Below are 22,621 nucleotides of genomic sequence, written 5' to 3'. Positions count from 1 at the left end.
TAGAGACTTGGGTGAGTACACACTCAACCCTATAGACAGAAAATTAACTATTGACAATAACCTAATACACAGTGAAATAAAAATTAGGAGCCAATCAAAATATACCCGCTCCCAAAAGAAATACAAAATTAGCAAGGAGTTGTAACAATTTTTGATCAATCCAGGTTTCTTGAATTAAACTCTCTTGTTTTGTCAGTCTTGGCTGAATATGTAATGCGAGGAAGCCTGGAATCTTTTAAATAAAATTATTTTATGATTTTAGCTAAAAACAAATTGTTATAAATTTTGTCCAAGAGATTTATAACAATGACAATACTAAAAGAAACCACAAATAAACATAATAAGGCTCAGAGAAAAAAAAAAAGAAAAGTAAAATAAAAAAGTGAAAAATGATGATGTCTGTTAAGGAAATATAACAAAAGACACACTACCATGCACCTTCATTATTTACCCTTCAACACCCAAGTAACTGCATATAATGACTAAGCATAATTTACATAAATACTCTTAAATGAAAAATTATTGTCTATTTTCTTATAATTATTGTTAAGCGTATTTCATAATTTACAACGTCTATAAGTGATTAAATAAAAAAAACAAGTTTTTTTCAACTGAAAGTTAGGAGCAACATTAAAACTTAAAACGAACAGAAATTATAACGTATATGAGGGGGTTTGTTCCTCCTCAACACCTCACTCTTTACGCTAAAGTACAAAAAAAAAGCTTCGACGACCATAGTGTCTCAGGAGTCGTTCTTAAAGAATTGCCACAGAACTCAAACTTTAGCGTAAAGAGCGAGGTGTTGAGGAGGAGGAACCCACCTCATTTACGTAATAATTTCAGTTCATTTTAAGTTTTAATGTTGCTCCTTACTTTCAGTTGAAAAAATTTGATTTTTTAAATTAATTTCTGATCATTTTATAAATAATGCCAGGAAATCTGACTACACCTCCACGGAAGAATCCCTCTTCCCCACAGATTTATTCTCTTGACAATTCAATCCTGGTGAAAATCAACCCCGGACAATTACCTTTATACTCGCCAAATACAAAACTGAATCGGCAAACACAAAGTAATGCATAAGAAGAATTTCCTATAGGACTTCTGATAAATTCCCATAATGTAAATTCCCCTATAAAAGTTCACCCCTGGAAACTACCCTCCCCATGGAAAATCCCACCAGCATACAACTTCCCCTTCCCCACCCAATAAATGTATGCATACTTCCCAATAACAAATACTGAACGTAAACAATGGGCAAATTCTGTAACTTAAAGATCTTTCCACAGGGGCTGTGGGGGGGGGGGGGTCTGGATATCTCCAAAGGCATAGTTATTTGGCCTTTCAACTATGCTGAACCTAATGGCTATTTAAAAATTTTAATCGGATGATTTTGAGAAAAAAAAGGGCGTGGGAGGGGGCCTAGTTGCCCTCCGAATTTTTGGTCACTAAAAAGGGCACCAGAACTTATAATTTCCGTTCAAATGAGCTCTTTCCCAATATTTTAGGACTACTGGATCGATACGATCCCCCCTAGGAAAAAAAGAGACAAATAAACACGCAACCGTGATCTTTCTTCTGACAAAATATACGAAATTCCGCATTTTCAGATAAGAGCTTGAAACCTCTACAAAAGGGTTCTCTGATACGCTGAATCTGATGGAGTGATTTTCATTAGGATTCAGTGACTTTTAGGCGTGTTTCCCCTGTTTTTCCAAAAACAGGAAAAATTTTCTCAGGCTCGTAACCCTTGATGGGCAAGACTAAACTTAATGAAACTTATATGTTTAAAATCAGCATAAAACGCCGATTCTTTAATATATCTATTGATATCAAAATTCCACTTTTTGGAATTTCAGTTACTATTGAGCCGGTCGCTCCTTACTTACAGTTCGTTACCACGAACTGTTTGAAAGGTAAGTCGATCCCAACCCATTTACATAAAAATTCGGACTAACGGGTATAAAATGACAAGGAAGAGAAGACCTCTATTTATTTTGTTTTATTATTTAGATCTCTATTTATTAAGAATTTTGTTTTGTTATGGCGAGGCCGTTCTTTATCCAGTAGAGTACTCGCTCAGCTCTAAAGAATAATTTTCCAGTTTCTTGAACCTGTACCCAAGTATACTTCTTCAGAACAAAATTTCAAAGCTCTCAATATTTGTCCAAAAGTACAAATATCAAGCCCGTATTTTCGGTACCATCGAAAGAGTCTGAGGACTCTTTCTGAGGAGTAGGGGGGGGGGGGTAGAACTCTCATCCTTGAGGGGGGTTGGCACTTCTTACAAATATCTTCGCGGAGATTTTGAAAGGTATTCGCCTTATATTATCATATTAATTAAAAAAAAACTTTTTCCACAAAATAAGTTTTTCTAAGAAAAATAAAGAACTCCATTAAACAAAAAATGAGCAAAAATCAAATCAAATGATCTACCAAGCGTGAAACTACCACAAATTAGCATCGATATAGAAATGAAACCCAAAACAAACAGAAATTACAATAAATAACCAAGTCAAACTCAAAACGAGCAGAAATTAACATAAGTTGGGCTCAAAACCCCTACGCCTTCCCAAGGCCAGAACATAATTTGCATTTTACTGAAATAAATATAAATGTTTTACTTTTATAACTTTAATAAATCAAATAATATTAACATTTTGATTACTAAATATCAGTATATGTATATTAAACTGACAATGTATTTTTTTTCAGTAAAGTGCAAATTATGTTCTGGGGTTTTGAGTCCAACTTATGGGTTGCGTAAAATGACTGTGGGGGGAGTGTCCTGCTCAAAAGTATAATTTCGTGAACTTTAACTACGTGGAAAAAAATGGCTGTCTCAAAGTTTTTGATTGGATGTGTTTGGGGAAAAGGTGGGCGTGAGAGCGCGGTTAGTTGCCCTCCAATCACTTTCGACTATTAAAAAGGTCACTAGCCCTTTGAATTTCCAATCGAATGAGCCTTTTTTGAAGTTTCTACGAAAACTCTTTCTATAAAAACCTTATATGCCCCCAGGGCATGGCTTACAACCCCTGGCTTGAGGGCTGTGGGGGAGTGTCCTCCTCAAAAATATAATTTCTATCTGGAAACCAACTACGCTGAACAAAATGGCGTTCTCAAAATTTTTATTGGATGTGTTTCGGGAAATGGTGGGCGTGGAAGGGGTGTTAGTTGCCTTCCAATCCCTTCCAACTATTAAAAAGAGCACAAACCCCTCCGATTTCCAATTGAATGAGCCCTTTTCGAAGTTTCTATGACAACTTCTTCGATACGACGTGCCCTGCTCTAAAGAAAAAAAAACAATAAATGATACATTGTGCCAACATCGTTCTTATATGCCCTCAGGGCATAACTTACAACCCTTGCCCCGAGAGTTGTGGGGGAGGATCCTCTTAAAAAACATACTTTCTATTCGGTAATCGACTACGTTGAATAAAATGGCTATCTCAAAATTTAGATCGAATGTGTTTTGGGGGAATGATGAGCGTGGGGGGGGGGGGGCGAGTTGCCCTCCAATCACTTTCGACTATTAAAAAGGGCACGAGCCCTTTGAATTTCCAATCGAACGAGCCTGTTTTTACGTTTCTACGACAACACCTTCTGTAAAAACCTTATATGCACCCAGGGCAAAAGTTAAAACCCTTGCCCTGAGGGTTGTGGGGGAGTGTCCTCAAAAACCTATTTTCTATGTGGAAATCAACTACGCTGAACAAAATGGCTATCTCGAAATTTTGATTGGATGTGTTTGGGGGAACGATTGGCCTGGGGGGGGCTAGTTGCCCGCCAATCACTTTCGACTATTAGAAAGGGCACTAGCCACTCCAATTTCCAATCGAATGGGCCCTTTTCGAAGTTTCTACGACAACTCCTTCGATACGAAGTGCTCGGGTATGGAGGGGAAAAAAAACATTGTGCCCACATCGTTCTTTATTTAGGCAACGCTATCACGCTGCCTATGATAAACAATTACAAGCAGAATAAAAAAAATTATTACATATTATGTATCACTTTGCTTTTATATTGAAAAGGAGAGTGCTGTTCAGCTTTTTACGCCTGCCTCCAGATGGTTTGTTGGGCAAAATTAGCATGAATATACCATTACATATTTAAATTCGAACCGTAATTTTTGTATCCTTATATATACCCTATCGGTACTTGTCTATTATAGCACCTATGTATATAGAAGCTAGAGACCAGTTTCTTCTTTAGTTTCTTTCAGCTTAGCGCGAGACAAACAAAGACAGACAGAATAGATGGGAAATATATAATTTGGGCTTTATATTTGCACATTAGGCGGGGAGGGGGGAGTATTTGGGCAGCGTGGAGTTAGAAATAAATTATTACTTCATAATATGTAAAATAACTGTACCTAATACATGTTGCATGCAGACCTGCTATACTTTACCCCTCCCCCTCCTCCTAATAGGCAAATTTGTGAATAAAGTATTATATTTTCATCAAATTTTGTGATATTTCATTTAGAAATGGGTGTCAGAGAAACTGGTTCAGCTTTCTACTTAGCTTCTATACACACAGGCGCTATAACAGACAAGTACCGCCCTATCTTTTACTGCAACTCAGAATTGGTCAAAAAAAGAAAAAAATCTGCGACCTAGCCAACACAAAGGATTAGATTATCCTACAAACAAGAACGAGGTGGGCAAAGTGATTAATTCAGCTAGATTAAATAGCCTGGCAAATCTAAACAGTTCTATTGCACAAGCCTCATGTTCTGACCATTATTCAGAAATATTATACTAAATGAATTATGTAACAAACACGTTCTATTTAAAATTTGCTTTCTTGGGTTCTTCCTCCTTCCCAGAGTCAGGCAAAAGGTCTTCTCGCTTCCGTTTATGTATAATTACATCTGCAAAAAAACTGAAATTTGGTCCTGACGATGTCGATGGTATTAGTACTGATCATCCAAAAACAAATTACCCACCTTGGTTTTTCTATTTGCAGCTGCTTTTCAAAATGTGCCTTTGTTGTTCCCTAGTTGTTCCCGACTGCTTCTTCTGCCAAAACATAACTTTCGCTCTGAAACAAGGTAAGGGTGGTTGCCTCCAATCTTAGTAAAATTTTCGATATGTCCTATTTCCCTTTTTAATTTAATCATACTAATTTCGGGGGAAATAAATTTTGCTTCTGGTGTTGGATTCCAGCACACTCACCACACTCTTGCTTTCCTTCTTAAAGAAACTTTGGCTAAACGGGTATTGTCTTCATATTTGTACTCTTCATATTTCTAAGGAATTTGAAATTTCAATTCGTATTCAGGCTGTTTATGCTCTATTTAGTCACCGTATTCACTTAAAGTTATTTTTCTTCTAAAACCCTGGTATGGAAATCAAATCTTGATTTTTTCAAATTGTGATTCTTAGCTTTTTCTAAGCTGGCACACCACAAAATTTTTACGGACTGTCCTTCTATAAAGTTTCGAAAGAAAATTCTCATTTTTTGACGGAATACCTTTAATAAGATATCCTTTTCCCAGACCCAATTTCAGCATTTATTTGTTCAAAAATTTTCCTCCGTTCAATCGAAAAAAAAATCAGACTTTCTGACGATATAAGTTTCATTAAAACAGTACATCTTTCCAGCACAAAACGGGGGAAGTGAAATGGTTTTTCTAGGATTCCTCGGAAAGTAGGTGTCAGCTTTTAGTTTTTTGTCGTTTATTCAGGTCTCTTATCAAAGCTCAGTGCTGTCCGAAACTGCGAATCAGCACTTTTCACCAAATCTGGACTATTTAGAATAATATTAATTTATCGCAAGTTTTAAGTATATTCTGGGGATGGATAGAATTGCAACTGACAAGAAAGGAGTATCTATACTAATGATTAGAATAATCTGATTAGACTATCTAGAGTAATATAGATTAGAGATGACTGGAGTATTTAGAGTAATATATATTTATCGCAAGGGAAACAGCTCTTATGAAAGCTCTACAAGTTACGGCAAGATAACCCAATTAATTCTGAACAGTTCACCAACAAAAGCTAAAAAAAAAAACTTAAAAAGGACTACATAGGGCGACCCTTTGATGCAATAGAAAAAATACCACCGAAATTCAATTTTGAACATTGGAGTCGAAAAATAGTTAAAAAGTTTTACCCGCCAAAGATAATTGAGAAGCTGACTGATCAACAGAATAGGCTGTCAGAAACTGCGAATCAGCACTTTTTGCCAAATCATGCTTTGGTCCGTTTATTTTATCAGTAGTTTTTGCATTTTTTTTTCATAATGTTTCAATTTATAATTTATCATTTCGAAAAATATAGATATGAATAAATATTATTATATATTATAGCTGGGTCTTACCGTTCGTGAATTGTCTCAGCGATATTCTGATCCTGTTTTGGTTCCATAAAAGAGGAAGGTTTAGACAGCATTTTTTTCACAAAATCAGAAGAGTTTCTAAGAAATTGTAGCTCTTCGGGGTTAACGTTTGATAAGATCTTGTTCAAGCGTGTTGGAGATAAAAGGAATAATGTGGGGTCCTGGGCACAGGTTTCTGCCTGAAAAAAAAAATCAATGCCAAAATTGTACCAAAGCGCTGTGATAGGTTTATAATAGTGTTTTCACTTTTGAGATTTTCACCCCGCATATTGATTTTTATCAATACCCTCTAGGCTTCTGCTTTTTTCCCTATGGTTTTTCAGAGCAATTAGTTATTTAAAAAAAAGAGGATCCTATGGTGGCATACTGGCTTTACCCTCAGCTTGGTAATACGGAGCACAGAGTTCGAACCTCAGCTGTAGCAGCATATTGCAGGGCTTATGCAAGGACCTTGGTAGTCAAGAAGCGTCGTTAAACCAATACGTACAGGAAAAGAGTCATTTCTTAAAAATACCGCCGAAAATGCTGATAAGATAAACACAACTTTAAGCCTCCTCAACTGCTGGTCAAGGACCAGTATAGGCCAAATTCAACTATAGAGATAATGACGTTCATCCTTTAAACTTCCTAATCAAAATGAATTCAAACAAGTCAGCTTCCCGCTCTATAGGCTGCAGAGCAGCAAGACTGCATATATATATATATATATATATATATATATATATATATATATATATATATATATATATATATATATATATATATATATATATATATATATATATATATATATATATATATATATATATATATATATATATATATATATATATATATATATATATATATATATATATATATATATATATATATATATATATATATACATAATATACTATATATATATATATATATCATAATATGTATATATTTCATAACAGATCCGTAGCTCGGTAGCGTTAACTCTTTTGGAAGTCTTTTCCATTATGTGCGTCATGAAATGAAGAAAAGAGTTCATCAGAAGATTGGAAATTTTCAGAAATTTTCAAAAAAAAAAAAAAATTCTAACCAAGCAGAATAGCTTAACGAAAAGGTCCAAGTTCCAAAAGTAAACGTTTAATGTATCATTTTATGTCACACTCGTAAAGAACATGGAATTACCTGCCAGCATAAGCTGTCGAGTCTAAACCAAACAAGATGAGAAGTAAGAGCTAGTTTCCTAGTTATGCCTATTAGGGATCAAAAGCGGAGTTGACCTTTTTAGGGAAGGGAGGTGTGGGTAGTCCCAAAGTTTCTGTTTTCAGAACACCTACATCAAGGGGTAGCCATATCTCAATTCAACCAAACCAGATAGGAGTTAACAGTCAGTGGCCTTGTTCCGTCGTTTGGGTGTCTGAAAACAACTCAATTTCTGCCCGGAAGGAAAGGTTCGTCCCTATATTCTTTTCATCGAGACATCTATGACAAAAAGTTATCAGATCTCAACAAGAGAGAAACAACAGCATAATGTAAAAAATATGCCTTTTTGGGACATTGACCCACTTCAAAGAATGAAGAGGAATCAGAGGGATGAGGTTCCTAAACTCTCATGTCAGAACATCTAACGGAACGCCCAGTAAGATCTTCATTAAATGTAGAAGAATTAAAAATTAGGCACCCCAACTGGGGAATTTCAAGATCAATACCTATCCCAATATCGGAGTGGATCCATGGTTGTTTTTTTTTACCCCATATCAACTGAGTTTATTGTGATACGAGAGAAAATATCCAAGCTGGGTCTTTTGAGTCTTCGAATACAATATATTCTATGCGGGGAAAATAGGTCCCTAAATCCATATTATCAGGATATTTACCAGAAAAGATGGTCGGATCTCAACCAAACTTTGTGGTAAGTAAGAAAAAGTGATCTAGTTATGCCATTCGTGGGTCCAGATTTAACTCAATATTTGCGCGGAAGAGAAAAGGCGGAGGTTTCTAAATTCTTATCATTAGGATACGCAACATATGGGGTTATTCAATCTTGAATAATTTGGTCAGGAGTCAGAGTAGAGTATCCATTCTTACCTAAGTGGGGGGAGGCCTCCCTAGATTCTTGCTATCACATCTAAAAGAACAGGTCATTGGATTTTAACCGAAAATAAGAGCTACCAGTCCATTTGTACCTTTCTAAAGCCCAAGCCTGATCTACCATATGTAGTAGGGAGGGGGTCCTCGGATTCTTGGCACCTCGACATCTGCCAGAACAGCTTCTTTATTACTTTATTATTAACTGTCTGTAGATCCAAAAAGGCGAAAGATGTACAATCTAAACTTTCCTCCAACATGGAGATTGTTAAGCAGAGAGGACTTAGATTTTTTTGATTTTTTTAGTTAACTAAATATCTCAAAAAAAACCCTGAAAGTGAAGTTTTTAATGACCCTGTAATATCAGACTTCGGTCATAGGCATATTTACTGAAAAGGATTATTTGATATCAGCGGAACTTGGTTGAACTTAAGAGCTACATTTTTAGCTATTCCTGTTGAGAGGTCAAAACTCAACCGGACTTTTGTGTGGGAGGGAAGGGGAAGAGCTTCTTGAATTCTCGTCACTGGTAGGAGACGTCATCAGATATCAAACAAACTTGGTGGGAAGTGAGAATAAGCGTAACTTGTCTTACAAGCGCCCGGTTAAAACTCTTCCTCTGGAGGGGTGTCTTAAATTTTTGTTTTCAGCATATCTACCTGAAAAGATTGTCAGATCTCACCCAAACTTTGTGTGAAGCAAAAACTAGGGTCCTAGTTCTGCTTCCTGGATACAAAACACAATATGGCCGATTGGGGAGAAGGGTCCCTCAATTCTTTGTTTTTCTTTATTACATCTACCAGAACGGAGTATTGGATCTCAGCCGGATTTGTTGCGAAGTAACAGCTAGTGGTCTAGTTGCAGCTTTTGGGGATTATGACTGGATTCAACCTCTGTGAAAGGCTGGACAAGAAGTGGGGATTAAATTCATATCATCGGGATATGTGTCAGAAAAGATTGTTTGATCGCAACCAAACTTGATGAGAAATAAGTGCTGGTGTCCTAATTGCCTTTTGCATGCCTCGCGCTGATCCATCTGAAGTGGGAAAGAAATCCATAGCTTCATCATCACGACGTCTACCAAAACAAGCTATGTTGTCAATGTTGGTGGTTCACACTCGACCTAGCCACTTTGGGAAGGGGGTAGGGGAACTCTGAATTCTAATAATCATGACATCTTCCAAAAGGCGGTCGCCAAACTTCAACCAAACTGAGTCAGAAAAAGAGTAAGTTTCCTAGACGTGTGTTTTAAGAGTCTGGTTCAGATTATCCCGCATTAGGGGGGAGGGGATCCTTCAATTCTTATCGTCAGCACATCTACGAGAAGGGGATGTCGGATCTCAGCCAAACTATGGGGAGAAATAACAACTTACTTACTTAAGACAAGACATAGGCTGTTCAGCCAGAATTAGCATTACGAAGCTGAATGACCAAATGCTTCCATTAGGTTCTGTCTTCTGTGTGGTCGAATAAATTCCAGCCACAACAAGTCCCATTTTTGATCTTGCTTCAAGAAACTCTCAAGCGGTTCGACATCCTCTTTGACAAAAATATGGCAAGATTTCATCTGGATTGTTCTTCCCCGAAGAATGACTGTTGGTAGTATCAGGGTCTCTTTTAGTTGCCTCATTACGTGGCCTAATCACTCGAGACGGCTTTTCTTGATCAAACTAGAAACATCAAGTTTTGTCCGCATGTTTTCATCAGCCGTTGGTTGCTGATTCTTGGTGAAATCCTTACGTTGCTAATGTCCCATAGGCATCTTCGGTCAAGAGTGTCAAGGTGACGGGCTTACGCCACCCTGAAGGGCCAGGTCCATAACTATATAAGAAAATTGAACGCAGGCATGCTGAGTAGATCCTGAGTTTCATCACGAGGTAGATTTTCGATCTGGTTCATAGCATTTTTTGGAGGTAGCCAAAGACGGACCAAGCATTGCTAATCTTGCATTAAATCTCACTAGAACCTCCACCTTTAGCATTTATCAATGACACAGATATTTCAATTCTTCTACTCTCTCAATAGGTTCTACATTCACAATATAGAAGTTTTCTCTTTGGTTGGGAGATATTTTGTCTTGGGGACACTAGTCACGAGCCCTCTTTCGCTAGCAGAGTTCACTATTCTTTCTATCATATTTAGTGCTTTCTGGGCGGAGTCAAAAGTGGCTACCATTATCAGCATATTTAATGTCAGTAATAATTTCTTGTACTGAGATGAGGTCACCATCATTTTCCTTCAGTGCGTTTTTCATACTCCCATCAATAATATAGTTTAAAGAATTAGCGATGCCGGACATCCTTGGAGGCCACCGCATGCTTTTTCAAAATTTCGTTTGCTCACAATATACTCGTACGTTACTCAGGGTATTCTCATAGGATTTTTTGTAGCGGGTCAACTATCCTGGTCGGAACACCGTCTTTGAGCCTTATTTGCTACAGTAAGGGTCGTAATATCGAGTCAAATGCGGCGTTGAAGTCGAGTGGCGATAAAGACTGCAAAGGTGTCCAATCTGGGAATGAAACCTTAGTGAAGAAGAAGGCACAGGATAAAGATATAGTTTACACACCCTATCCTAGAGCAAAACCTCCTCGATTGGCCCTTGTCCGGTACTCTCGCTTATTTCTAAAGCGGTTTACTATTAAATATTGCAAAAATTTTCCCCATTAAGTCTACTAGTGAGACTCCCCGGTAATTTTGCAATATCTATCATTTTCTTCTTGATTATAGGAATTCAAGTAGCGTTGCTCCAGTCCTGTGGAACATATTCAGTGCCCAGACATAGCTGCGCAGATTTGGCTTGGGCATCAATTCATGCCAGGATTACCTTGTGAATTTCAGCAGGCAGAGATTCCTCACCTGGGGCTATGTGATTTATGAGAGCCTTCATGGCGTTCCTAACTTCCTCTTTGAAAGTGGACATTCGATAATTTTAGATCTCTATCATCTTCTTTCTTGAGTATAGGAATTCAAGTAGCGTTACGCTAGCCGTGTGGAACATATTCAGCGCCGAGACATATCTGAGTAGATTTGGTTTGGGCATCAATGAGTGCGAGGATCACCTTGTAAATTTCTGCAGGCAGAGATTCCTCACCTGGGGCTATGTAATTTATGAGAGGCATCATGGCGTTCCTGACTTCCTCTTTTAAACGCGGACAATCAATCTCTATCATCTTCTTTCTTGAGTATAGGAATTCTAGTAGCGTTACGCCAGCCATGTGGAACATATTCAGCGCCGAGACATAGATGAATAGATTTGGTTTGGGCATCAATGAGTGCGAGGATCACCTTGTGAATTTCTGCAGACCGATTCCTCACCTGGGGCTATGTAATTTATGAGAGCCATCATGAAGTTCCTGACTTCCTCTTTTAAATGTGGACATTCGGAAATTTTTCAATCTCTATCATCTCTTTTCTTGAGTATAGGAATTCAAGTAGCGTTACGCCAGTCCTGTGGAACATATCTAGCGCCCTGACATAGCTGAGTAGCTTTGGTTTGGGCATCAAATAGTGCCAGGATTACCTTGTATATTTCTGCAGGCAGATTCCTCACCTGGGGCTATGTAATTTATCAGAGCCTTCATGGCAGTTTTTCATACTCCCTTTAATAATATGGTTTGAAGAATTAGCGATGCCGGACATTTTGCAATATCTATCATTTTCTTCTTGAATATAGGAATTCAAGTAGCGTTGCTCCAGTCCTGTGGAACATATTCAGTGCCCAGACATAGCTGAGCAGATTTGGCTTGGGCATCAATTCATGCCAGGATTACCTTGTGAATTTCTGCAGGAAGAGATTCCTCACCTGGGGCTATATGATTTATGAGAGCCTTCATGGCGTTCCGAACTTCCTCTTTGAAAGTGGACATTCGATAATTTTAGATCTCTATCATCTTCTTTCTTGAGTATAGGAATTCAAGTAGCGTTACGCCAGCCGTGTGGAACATATTCAGCGCCAAGACATATCTGAGTAGATTTGGTTCGGGCATCAATGAGTGCGAGGATCACCTTGTGAATTTCTGCAGGCAGAGATTCCTCACCTGGGGCTATGTAATTTATGAGAGGCATCATGGCGTTCCTGACTTCCTCTTTTAAACGCGGACATTCAATCTCTATCATCTTCTTTCTTGAGTATAGGAATTCAAGTAGCGTTATGCCAGCCATGTGGAACATATTCAGCGCCGAGACATAGATGAATAGATTTGACATAGATGTGGACATTCGGAAATTTTTCAATCACTATCATCTTCTTTCTTGAGTATAGGAATTCAAGTAGCGTTACGCCAGTCCTGTGGAACATATCTAGTGCTTTGACATAGCTGAGTAGCTTTGGTTTGGGCATCAAATAGTGCCAGGATTACCTTGTATATTTCTGCAGGCAGATTCCTCACCTGGGGCTATGTAATTTATCAGAGCCTTCGTGGCGTTTTTCATACTCCCTTTAATAATATGGTTTGAAGAATTAGCGATGCCGGACATTCTTGGAGGCCGCCGCATGCTTTTTCAAAAAATTTCGTTTGCTCACAATATACTCGTACGTTACTCAGGGTATTCTCATTGGATTTTTTTAGCGGGTCAACTATCTTGGTCGGAACACCGTCATTGAGCCTTATTTGCTACAGTAAGGGTCGTAATATCGAGTCAAATGCGGCGATGAAGTCGAGTGGCGATAAAGACTGCAAAGGTGTCCAATCTGGGAATGAAACCTTGGTGAAGAAGAAGGCGCAGGATAAAGATATAGTTTACACACCCTATCCTAGAGCAAAACCTCCTCGATTCGCCCTTGTCCGGTACTCTCGCTTATTTCTAAAGCTGTTTACTAGTAAATATTAGTAAAATATTCCCCATTAAGTCTACTAGTGAGAATCCCTGTATTTGCTACAGTAAGGGTCGTAATATCGAGTTAAATGCGGCGATGAAGTCGAGTGGCGATAAAGACTGCAAAGGTGTCCAATCTGGGAATGAAACCTTGGTGAAGAAGAAGGCGCAGGATAAAGATATAGTTTACACACCCTATCCTAGAGCAAAACCTCCTCGATTCGCCCTTGTCCGGTACTCTCGCTTATTTCTAAAGCTGTTTACTAGTAAATATTAGTAAAATATTCCCCATTAAGTCTACTAGTGAGAATCCCTGGTAATTTTACAATTTTTATCATTTTCTTCTTGAATACACGAATTCAAGTAGCGTTGCGCCAGTCCTGTGGAACATATTCAGTGCCCAGACATAGCTGAGCAGATTTGGCTTGGGCATCAATTCATGCCAGGATTACCTTGTGAATTTCTGCAGGCAGAGATTCCTCACAGGGGGCTATGTAATTTATGAGAGCCTTCATGGCGTTCTTTGCTTCCTCTTAGAAAGTGGACATTCGATAATTTTACATCTCTATCATCTTCTTTCTTGAGTATAGGAATTCAAGTAGCGTTATGCCAGCCGTGTGGAACATATTCAGCGCCGAGACATAGCTGAGTAGATTTGGTTTGGGCATCAATGAGTGCGAGGATCACCTTGTGAATTTCTGCAGGCAGATTCCTCACCTGGGGCTTTGTAATTTATGAGAGGCATCATATCGTTCCTGACTTCCTTTTTTAAGTGCGGACATTCGGAAGTTTTTCAATCTCTATCATCTTCTTTCTTGAGTATAGGAATTCAAGTATCCTTTGTTCTCTTTCCAGGAACGTGAGCAGTGACATATTGTGTAATACCTTCGATCTACGACCATGACGTTTCTATGACTTCCTCTTGTGGACTACCATTTTTGTGATATGCTTATTCTAGAAATTGAAAGCGGCTCCTCAATTCAATGTCAAACTCAGTTTGATAACTTCAGCTTTAATGTAGTAGCTCGTCACCAGGATTTTTCACAAAATTCCACCATGTCACCATGATACTTACAGAAGGGGTTATAAATCTCAACCAAACCTAATAAGAGGCAACAGCTGATGGGCTCCTTCTACTTCTTTGAATTCTGAGGTTCATTCGATTTATGTGAGGGGGAGGAATAGGAGCTTCGAGTGCTCTGTGGCCGTTTGGACACAATTCAAACACAGCAGTGGGAGCGAGTCCCTAGATTCCTGTAATCAGAATATCAACCGGGAAGGGGTTGTGGGATTTCAACAATCTGATGGAAAGCGAAAGTGCAATTTTATATTGTACCTTTTCAGGGCTCGGAATCGATCTAATTCTATAAGGATAGGGCTAATTTTTCCTCCTCCGCATGCCACCAGTAGGCCTTGGTAGACCCTAACTAAAGATGATACAGATTCGGAACTTGGTTAGAATTGTGGTTTAAGGGGGGGGGAACTCTGACTGGATAACATAAAAGCATTTATAAAAGCATTATGCATAAAAGCATAGAAGTCCTCCCTTTATTTTTGGTTAAGGTTCATCTTTATATTCGTATATTCACTATTTCATTGAGGGTTAATATGAAGTTGTCCAGGACCGTCACAAAGGTGACACAAAACTGAAACTTTGTGGATAGAGAACTGTATAAAGCGATCTTCAGCATCTGATGCAAAACCGAGAGCGTCGTGAAGCGGCCCTAGTATTGTATTTTTTAGATGCCCTAGTTTTCTGGGGGAATAATTTTTTGCTCATTTTGAAAATTCAGTTCCCAAAAGTTTTGGCATTCTTGATTTGTAAAACAAACTTAGGAGACAGAATTGACAAAACTCAGTAAATTTTTTTCACGAAAGACCTAGTAATTATTATTACAACAATGAATATAAACAGTATCCATGCTCAGTGTTGCAAAGCAAGGTTGTAGAGCATACGCTTTTATAGAAAATAATAAATACCGTTTAGATTTTACCCAAGCAGAAATTTAGCAATCCATCTTCCCCTAACAATGGCCCCGCTTTAGTGACACTAAATAACAGAAAACAAGCCTCAAATTTTCTTTTTTTATTTCTTCCTCATGGATTCTCCTGTCACGCCCAAGGGTCCTTGATTAGAACCGTTCATACCATTTTTTATAGCATCATTTTTAACATGTACCTATATGCAAAACACGACATGAGGAAATCAATTCAGAGTTCAAAAACTTTTCCTCTCGGCTTTCAGCCGTTCCTTCACTTGCTAGTAAAAAAGTGTTTCTATTTAAAATTTGATTTCAAGTACTTACCGAAATTTTATATTCATCTAAAATATCCCGAATAACCCTTATTTTTTCCTCAGAGATTGACCAGAACTTATCGGACATTCGGAGTAAGTCTTCAAATTTCCATGAGCAAATAATTGGATGACTCAACATTACACTTCTGACTACGTGGGGATGGGCGTCAAAGGCACCTGAAAGAAACTAAACCTTTTTCAATATAACTTGATTTTAATTGATTGTTTGAGATCGATCTCAACAAGTTCAGTTTTAACACTTCTTTTGAGTTTTTACGCCAAGAAACTTGACTCACTCTTAGTTTTATACAGTCGCATTAATATTTTCTAAAATGAAGGAATAAAACCCAAAATTGATTTTCAAAGTTTTTTGTTGCTAAACCCTTAATCATTCTATTACCAGCTTTATCCTAGCAATTAACTAGAAAAAAAAAACAACTTTTTACTGTTTAATTCTAAATAAAAGAACCAGCCATCAAGAATTTAAGACATTGTTTTCACCCAATAATTCGTACATTGAAATCAAACCAGCAACAAATTTGCTTTACGGCCTTATTCAAATTAGCCTTTGAACGGTTAAACTGACACTTCAGGAAACAAAAGCGAAGCAAACTTTTGAACAATTCCTGGTAAAACAGATAATTTAGCATATGTTTCTTTTGTTTTTTTTAAGGAATCACAAGTAGGTTATTTACATAGAGTATGTCCATACTTAGCATTTGGTTACATATGCGCCTTATTATTAACCAATAAATGTTTTAAATATTAGAATTACTCTTGGCACGCAGCTTCTAGTTCTTTATGGGTTATAAACAGGATTTTTTTTTTCAGGAAGTGAGCTGACAATCGAGGACATCACTTTCCAAAAAAGAAACAAAATTGTATTCTGATCTAAAATTTCAATCTTTTAACTTTAAGCTATTTAAGATTCTACCTATTGAGAGAGAGAGCAGTCCAGACTTTTCCTAGACGTTGATGAGCGGTACCTTTTTCAAGAAAGAGATGGATGAGAAAAGTGATGGAGAAGCAAGAGCACCATGCTAGCGTCATGTGAACATTACTATACATAGTATTATATACTAATACATATACTATTATATGAACCTCAGGCAGCATGGAATATAATGAAAAAATGACCTTATATTTTTTTTGTTTTTTTTAATGTAAGCGTTTTTGCAGTTTATCCACATTGTAGGATAGGAAGGGTGCGGGAAACTCCATAGTTCTGTATAACATAATTGATTGTTTAAATTTAGTCATGAATTAACTAGTAAAAAAAAGTATAAAAGTCAATTAACTTCTTTTTAAACCTTTTACCTTAATAAATTATAGGTTCAATAATGGTTATAGTTTTAACATAAGCATATACCCTATCTATACCTATTCTTCTTCTTTTTTAATACAAGCTAGGAGTAAACTATACATTTTTATAACAGAAATTGTATTTTATTAAGCCCTCTCTGAAGAAAATACAATATGGCGTGCCATTCTAGGGTCAGATTCTTTAATATTAGCTCAATAACCCCCAAACTCATATAAATGCACATTGTGTTGCCTCCGGGTCAGGAATATGCCACATTTTTTAAGCATTCAACCTTTCTTCCTCATATCTGTAAAATTGCCTGAATGAAAAGTAGTTTTGTGAAGCTAAAAGAAAAACAATGCAGGGGTGGTCACTGTGCTAATACACCTTCTGAATATTACTTCGTTATGTTTATTCAACTCTGTCTAATTCTTTCTAATTCTAATTACTTACTGTCATTTTTTTGAGCAACATCTATTTTGTATTTTGATGATTAATTGTACTACTAATACTGACCTATTTTCGGAAGACTTTAACTTACCACAGTTCCCGGCAGTTTATTTTTTAGGGGGAAGGTGGATCTCTATGCCAGAAAATGACTAACAAACGACTTAGATGCTAGTGAACTGTAGGGCGTTGGAGTCATATAAACTGTTGAAGTTGTAACTGCGATCTTAGGTGTCAATAGCAGGTATTTAACTGGCTTAACTGATATATCTATGTATATCATGAGCGCCAAGGAGTTTTAATTTACACTTTATGTACAAACAAAAAAACAATAACACCATACCATTTTCGGAGGAAGTCTAAGTGAGTGCATTAGTTTCAATTTGTCTTCTAATGCTTCAATGCTAAGAAGCTTCACCTTTCGCTCGTGTCTTTTGAAAAACAACCAATGATCTCTTGCATCTATATTTGCATACTTTTCTAAAAGGTGGCAAATGGCATTGTCGTACACTTTTTTACAGAAAGCTGAAAATATTCCAAAATTTTCTTCGTTCCTTAAATCGTTCATTTCAGATGGGCTGACTGGAAACTTTTCTTGAATTTTGTCAGACCAAGATGAAGATGGGTCAATTGATAATAAAACTTTTGCATGCCGCGTAGGGAATCCAAAACGAACACTTCGAAGAAAATGTATTGGGATTTCAGAGGCACCTAGTTCTGTTAGAAAACCATGTCTGTATAATAAAACTTCTTTAGTGACACATGTCAAATCCACATTTTGGGATACATCGTCAATTGCATAGCCCCAATCCTGAAACGAAAATATAAAATAAAACATGTGCCAAGATTTAGTAAAATAATATATTTTCGAAAAAGATTGGGCAAGAGCACCGGTCCTCAAAATAAATGCGGCAGAACCCTGGGTCGCCGTGAGCGTATGCCACTAGTTCCAGAGAAATAACACAAACTTATCTGATAAAAAAAAAATCTGAATTAATTCTCTTCTATAAATATGAAGATACTTCTTCGTCAATTATAAACTGTCTGGAGCATCATCTTTCAGATTAAATACGCATAAGTGACAAATTTTCAAACACTTAAATTGTCTCTTTAGGTAAGGTCATACACGAGGAAAAAAAATTCAAAGAATGAGAAACGAAAATGTTCTTAAAAATTATTTTTTGGCAGCTGTAAAATTGTGAAAGCTGGAAACCAACACTATCCCCAGAACAACTATTTGATGCTTGTACGAAGTATGTTAGTCTAGATATAGTAAAAAAAATAAAATTTTACAGTTATCAAATAGCATTAAAAGCAAATGAATTTATCGAATATCGTATTCTGTTGAGAGCAAACATACATAAATTAAAAATATTTGAATTTTTTTGTTTATAAATGAATGAAGGTATCGACATTGCGGAGCTTCTTGTAATCTTTGTGTTTACACAATTCTATTGAGCACTCTGACAGTACAATTATGTTCCAAGAATTATACTTTTCAATTTGCAAGTATAGGCTGAGTTTACTGGGTTGATTATTCCCTATGCAAATTATTTATTAACTGATTATTGGTCAATTAAAAATAAAAACTGATCGTGATGGCATTGATGACGTGGCAATAATTAATCACACCCTGACTTTTTCAAAGATAAGGTCATCAAACATGCCACTGTAGAATTTGGGGTAAAGCTGATCCGTATCGAGCTCCTCAAAAGTGACAAGATGGTCAAACTTCTGAAAGCGATATGAAAGACAGATTGGACTGAATGCATAAACGTGAATATCAGAATTTTCGATTGCCCACCTTTGTCATCGTAATGCCACCTGAGGCAAGGCCGTATCCAGGGGGGGGGGGGCGACCCGGTTTGAACCCCCCCCCCGAAATTTTTGACTGAGTCGAAAATTAGTCTAAAAATTACCTGTAAAGACAAAACCTTACCAGAAAAAAAATATGCTCCCACACTAAATCCTATTGCATTTTGTGGGTTAACGGTTCTGATCAGCTTACGCAATTAGGTAACCGTAGGTAACCCCATGTTCACCTGACCTTGCATAGTAAATTAGGGATGACCCTGACAAGGTCATCGACATTTTTGCAGAGAAGAAAAATCGTCGCCTGGATTTCGTTTTATATATATTCGTCCTTACTTTTAGCTAAAAAAAAAAAAAAACTAAAAAATATATAGACTACTTCTAGCCTACTATTTGGATTCTTTTTGCGCATAAAAAAAAAAAAAAAAAAAAAAATAGATTGTTGTATTTAACAGTTTGTAAATACTTTTATTGTTTTTGCGTTACTAAAAAAAAAAAAAAAAAAAAAAAATGCCCCTTATAGATACGAAAGTATGCCTAGTGGACGCGTCCTCGTTCGCAAGGGGCGGACTAACGGACTCGAGCTAATGTAATGTTGCTCGAGGATGTTAGACAAAGTCCACGGGAAAAAATCGGGTAAACCCCCCCCCCCCGAACAAAAATTCTGGATACGGCCCTGACCTGAGGTCTTGGTTATTCATGCAGTCCTTATCCTTTTTGTAGTCAGTGGCGGATTCAGGTAGGGGGCGCCCCCGAACATAGTCTAAAGTTGTGTAACTTACTTAATTAACCCAAATTTGCGTTAACTAAACTTGCTGCTAACGTAAGTTTATAGGATCAACCTATTTTGCCCCCCCCTCCCCTTAAAAAAATCTTGGATCCACTCCTGTTTGTAGTATTAGCAACAATCTAGTAAAGAGTGAACCATGGTCCATAGCAAACAAAAGTTCAAAAGCATGCTTTGTAAGAAACAATCTAGGGAGAAAATTTTGCCAATAAAGGGTGATTCAAAAACAATAACTAATATTCCGATTTAACAAAGTAGTAATGTTTTATTACTGAAACAAAGTTTATGAAAATTTCATTAAAGACACTGTCTCAGAAATAACGTCAAATCGAAATAAAGAGTATCCCATTGAAATTACCATTGTTGAAAACCCCGAACTAGAGATTAAAGGTCCTTGACCTCAAACGAAAAGGGAAACCGCATATTTGTGTTTGTAGCACTAATGTTTCTTCTTTTCCAGAGAGCTTATCGTACAAACCCAGTGGATACAAAATATTGGGAGTGGGCTTATTTGAACGAAAATCGCAATACCAACAGCCTTACGACTTAACAAAATTGATCGCGCCATAGCAAACTGTCCTTTCCTATCATTTTGAACCACAAAACATGTATTTTTGCCCAAAATGGACTGAAAGATTGAAGAATCCAAATTCTAAGATAGCCAGTCGATTTGTCAGGTTACCACTTAATTACCACTCTAGTAGTCTAAATTTCAGAACAAACAACTAAAGGTACTCGTATTTTTGTCTAAAAAAATGAACGGATAAAATAACAATAATAATAATAATAAGTTTAACTAGATCCAGAATATTATTTAAAATTTCACTTTTTTACGTCTTCCTAGAAAAGAATGTCAGCAAAAAAAGTTAAAAAAAAATCAACCATTTTTCAAGCTGCAAAACATTTAGAAATTTAAATCTATTCTGATACTGGATATCCAAACTCTCTTTAAATTAAGTGTCAAAAAATATTTAAGCCTCCATTTATTGAAAATTGATGCAGTGATTCTAAGAGACCCCATTATTCAGAAATATTTCGTTCAGGAGTTCTAGTTTCATCCTATATACAAAAAACTTGTTACCTTAAGAAGTTGAAAAGATCTCTCAATTTCAAATATTTCTGCTCCAGCCAAGCATCTAATAGTTTTCAGTTTGTGCATTAACAGATCTCCATCTAGCCCTGATATAATATATATATATATATATATATATATATATATATATATATATATATATATATATATATATATATATATATATATATATATATAAAACATTAAATAGCACATGGTCCTAAACATGGTTAAAATTTGGAAGAGGGAGAGAATAAGAGGAATTTCCTCTTGGCAAAATTTAAGCTTAAAAATTACAAAAAACGACTTAGAACAAGAACAAGAACAACAGACTTTGACAAGACTTGTCAAAATACAACATATTTGAGACATCCCTTCCCTTTGCGCATTATATTATATATTATTATATATATTATATATTATTATATATTATATTATTATATATATATATATATATATATATATATATATATATATATATATATATATATATATATATATATATATATATATATATATATATAAATAAATATATATATAGATATATATATATATATATATATATATATATATATATATATATATATATATATATATATATATATATATATATATATATATATATATATATATATATATATATATATATATATATATATATATATATATATATATAAATATATATATATATATATATATATATATATATATATATATATATATATATATATATATATATATATATATATATATATATATATATATATATATATATATATATATATATATATATATATATATATATATATATATATATATGTGTGTGTATATATATATATATATCGGCCCTCCAAAGGTAAAAGTACGTATCTACACTTTTCATTATTTCGATAAATCACGGCTCAAAGTTTGAGTACTTTTGAGAGCTTCAAATACGGTTTACGGTGAAACTGGACACTGGCTAATTCTGGAAATTAGTTAAATAGGTAAACAAATATGGGGATTTCATATTTTTAAGTAAAATTTTCTATTATTACTGCCCCGAAGCCTGAAACAGTAGATACGTACTTTTACCATTGGACCGTTACTCATATAAAGAGGCGCTCTCAAAAGGTAAAAGTGCGTATATGACATATACGTACTTTTACCTTTGACTCGAGACTCGAATTCGAATGAAGTCCCAAAGGTAAAAGTCTGTATAAAACATAAAACGCACTTTTACTCTGCCCAAAACCCCGTATCTATGACGTATACCGAAGGTAAAACCACGTATGAAGCATGTACAACAAGTCATTTTTTTATTCAAATAATTAGAAGTTAAAAAATAAAAAAAATAAAAAGAAATCACTGAAATACTGCAGGCAGCTAAGAAACACAGCCGTGCTTCAGCAAATCGACAGAAGCTGTTGATGAAGGCATAGTGCGCCAAAATGTACGGCGATTCTCATTCATAAAAGGTACAAGTTTTTCTAAGATGGCCTTTTTCTTTCTGGCTTTACCCTCCTTGCGCCAAGAATCGGATCTGGCAAAGGATACTTTGCCTCTTTGATTGTACTAACCAGCTTTTTTGGCACAAAACTTAGACTCTTTTCTTCACCCTCAGGGCTAGTTTTATAGAACAGTTCTGTTTTTCCTTCTTAAAACAGACCTCACTGAACTCATCAATGGTCACGCCCA

At 36.1% G+C, this 22,621-nt stretch overlaps 1 protein-coding gene across 1 annotated transcript; it reads right to left on the bottom strand.

Moving 5' to 3' along the window:
• Positions 1–4,930: 4,930 nt before the first annotated feature.
• Positions 4,931–21,046, bottom strand: LOC148944846 (uncharacterized). Its single transcript, XM_089099114.1, has 5 exons — positions 20,954–21,046; positions 17,617–18,084; positions 15,534–15,710; positions 6,328–6,524; positions 4,931–5,043 (listed from the first exon to the last, which is right to left on the bottom strand). The coding sequence occupies exons 1-5, from the start codon at positions 21,029–21,031 to the stop codon at positions 4,959–4,961; spliced, it is 1,005 nt and encodes a 334-aa protein (XP_088955240.1). The 5' UTR covers positions 21,032–21,046; the 3' UTR covers positions 4,931–4,958.
• Between the last annotated feature and the right edge of the window lie 1,575 nt (positions 21,047–22,621).

This window comes from Artemia sp. Qi Xiang Cuo, chromosome 13 (genome assembly GCF_049724085.1).
Source record: "Artemia sp. Qi Xiang Cuo chromosome 13, ASM4972408v1, whole genome shotgun sequence".
Classification (NCBI taxonomy): Eukaryota; Metazoa; Arthropoda; class Branchiopoda; order Anostraca; family Artemiidae; genus Artemia; species Artemia sp. Qi Xiang Cuo.
This window is presented reverse-complemented; position numbering and strand designations above follow the sequence as displayed.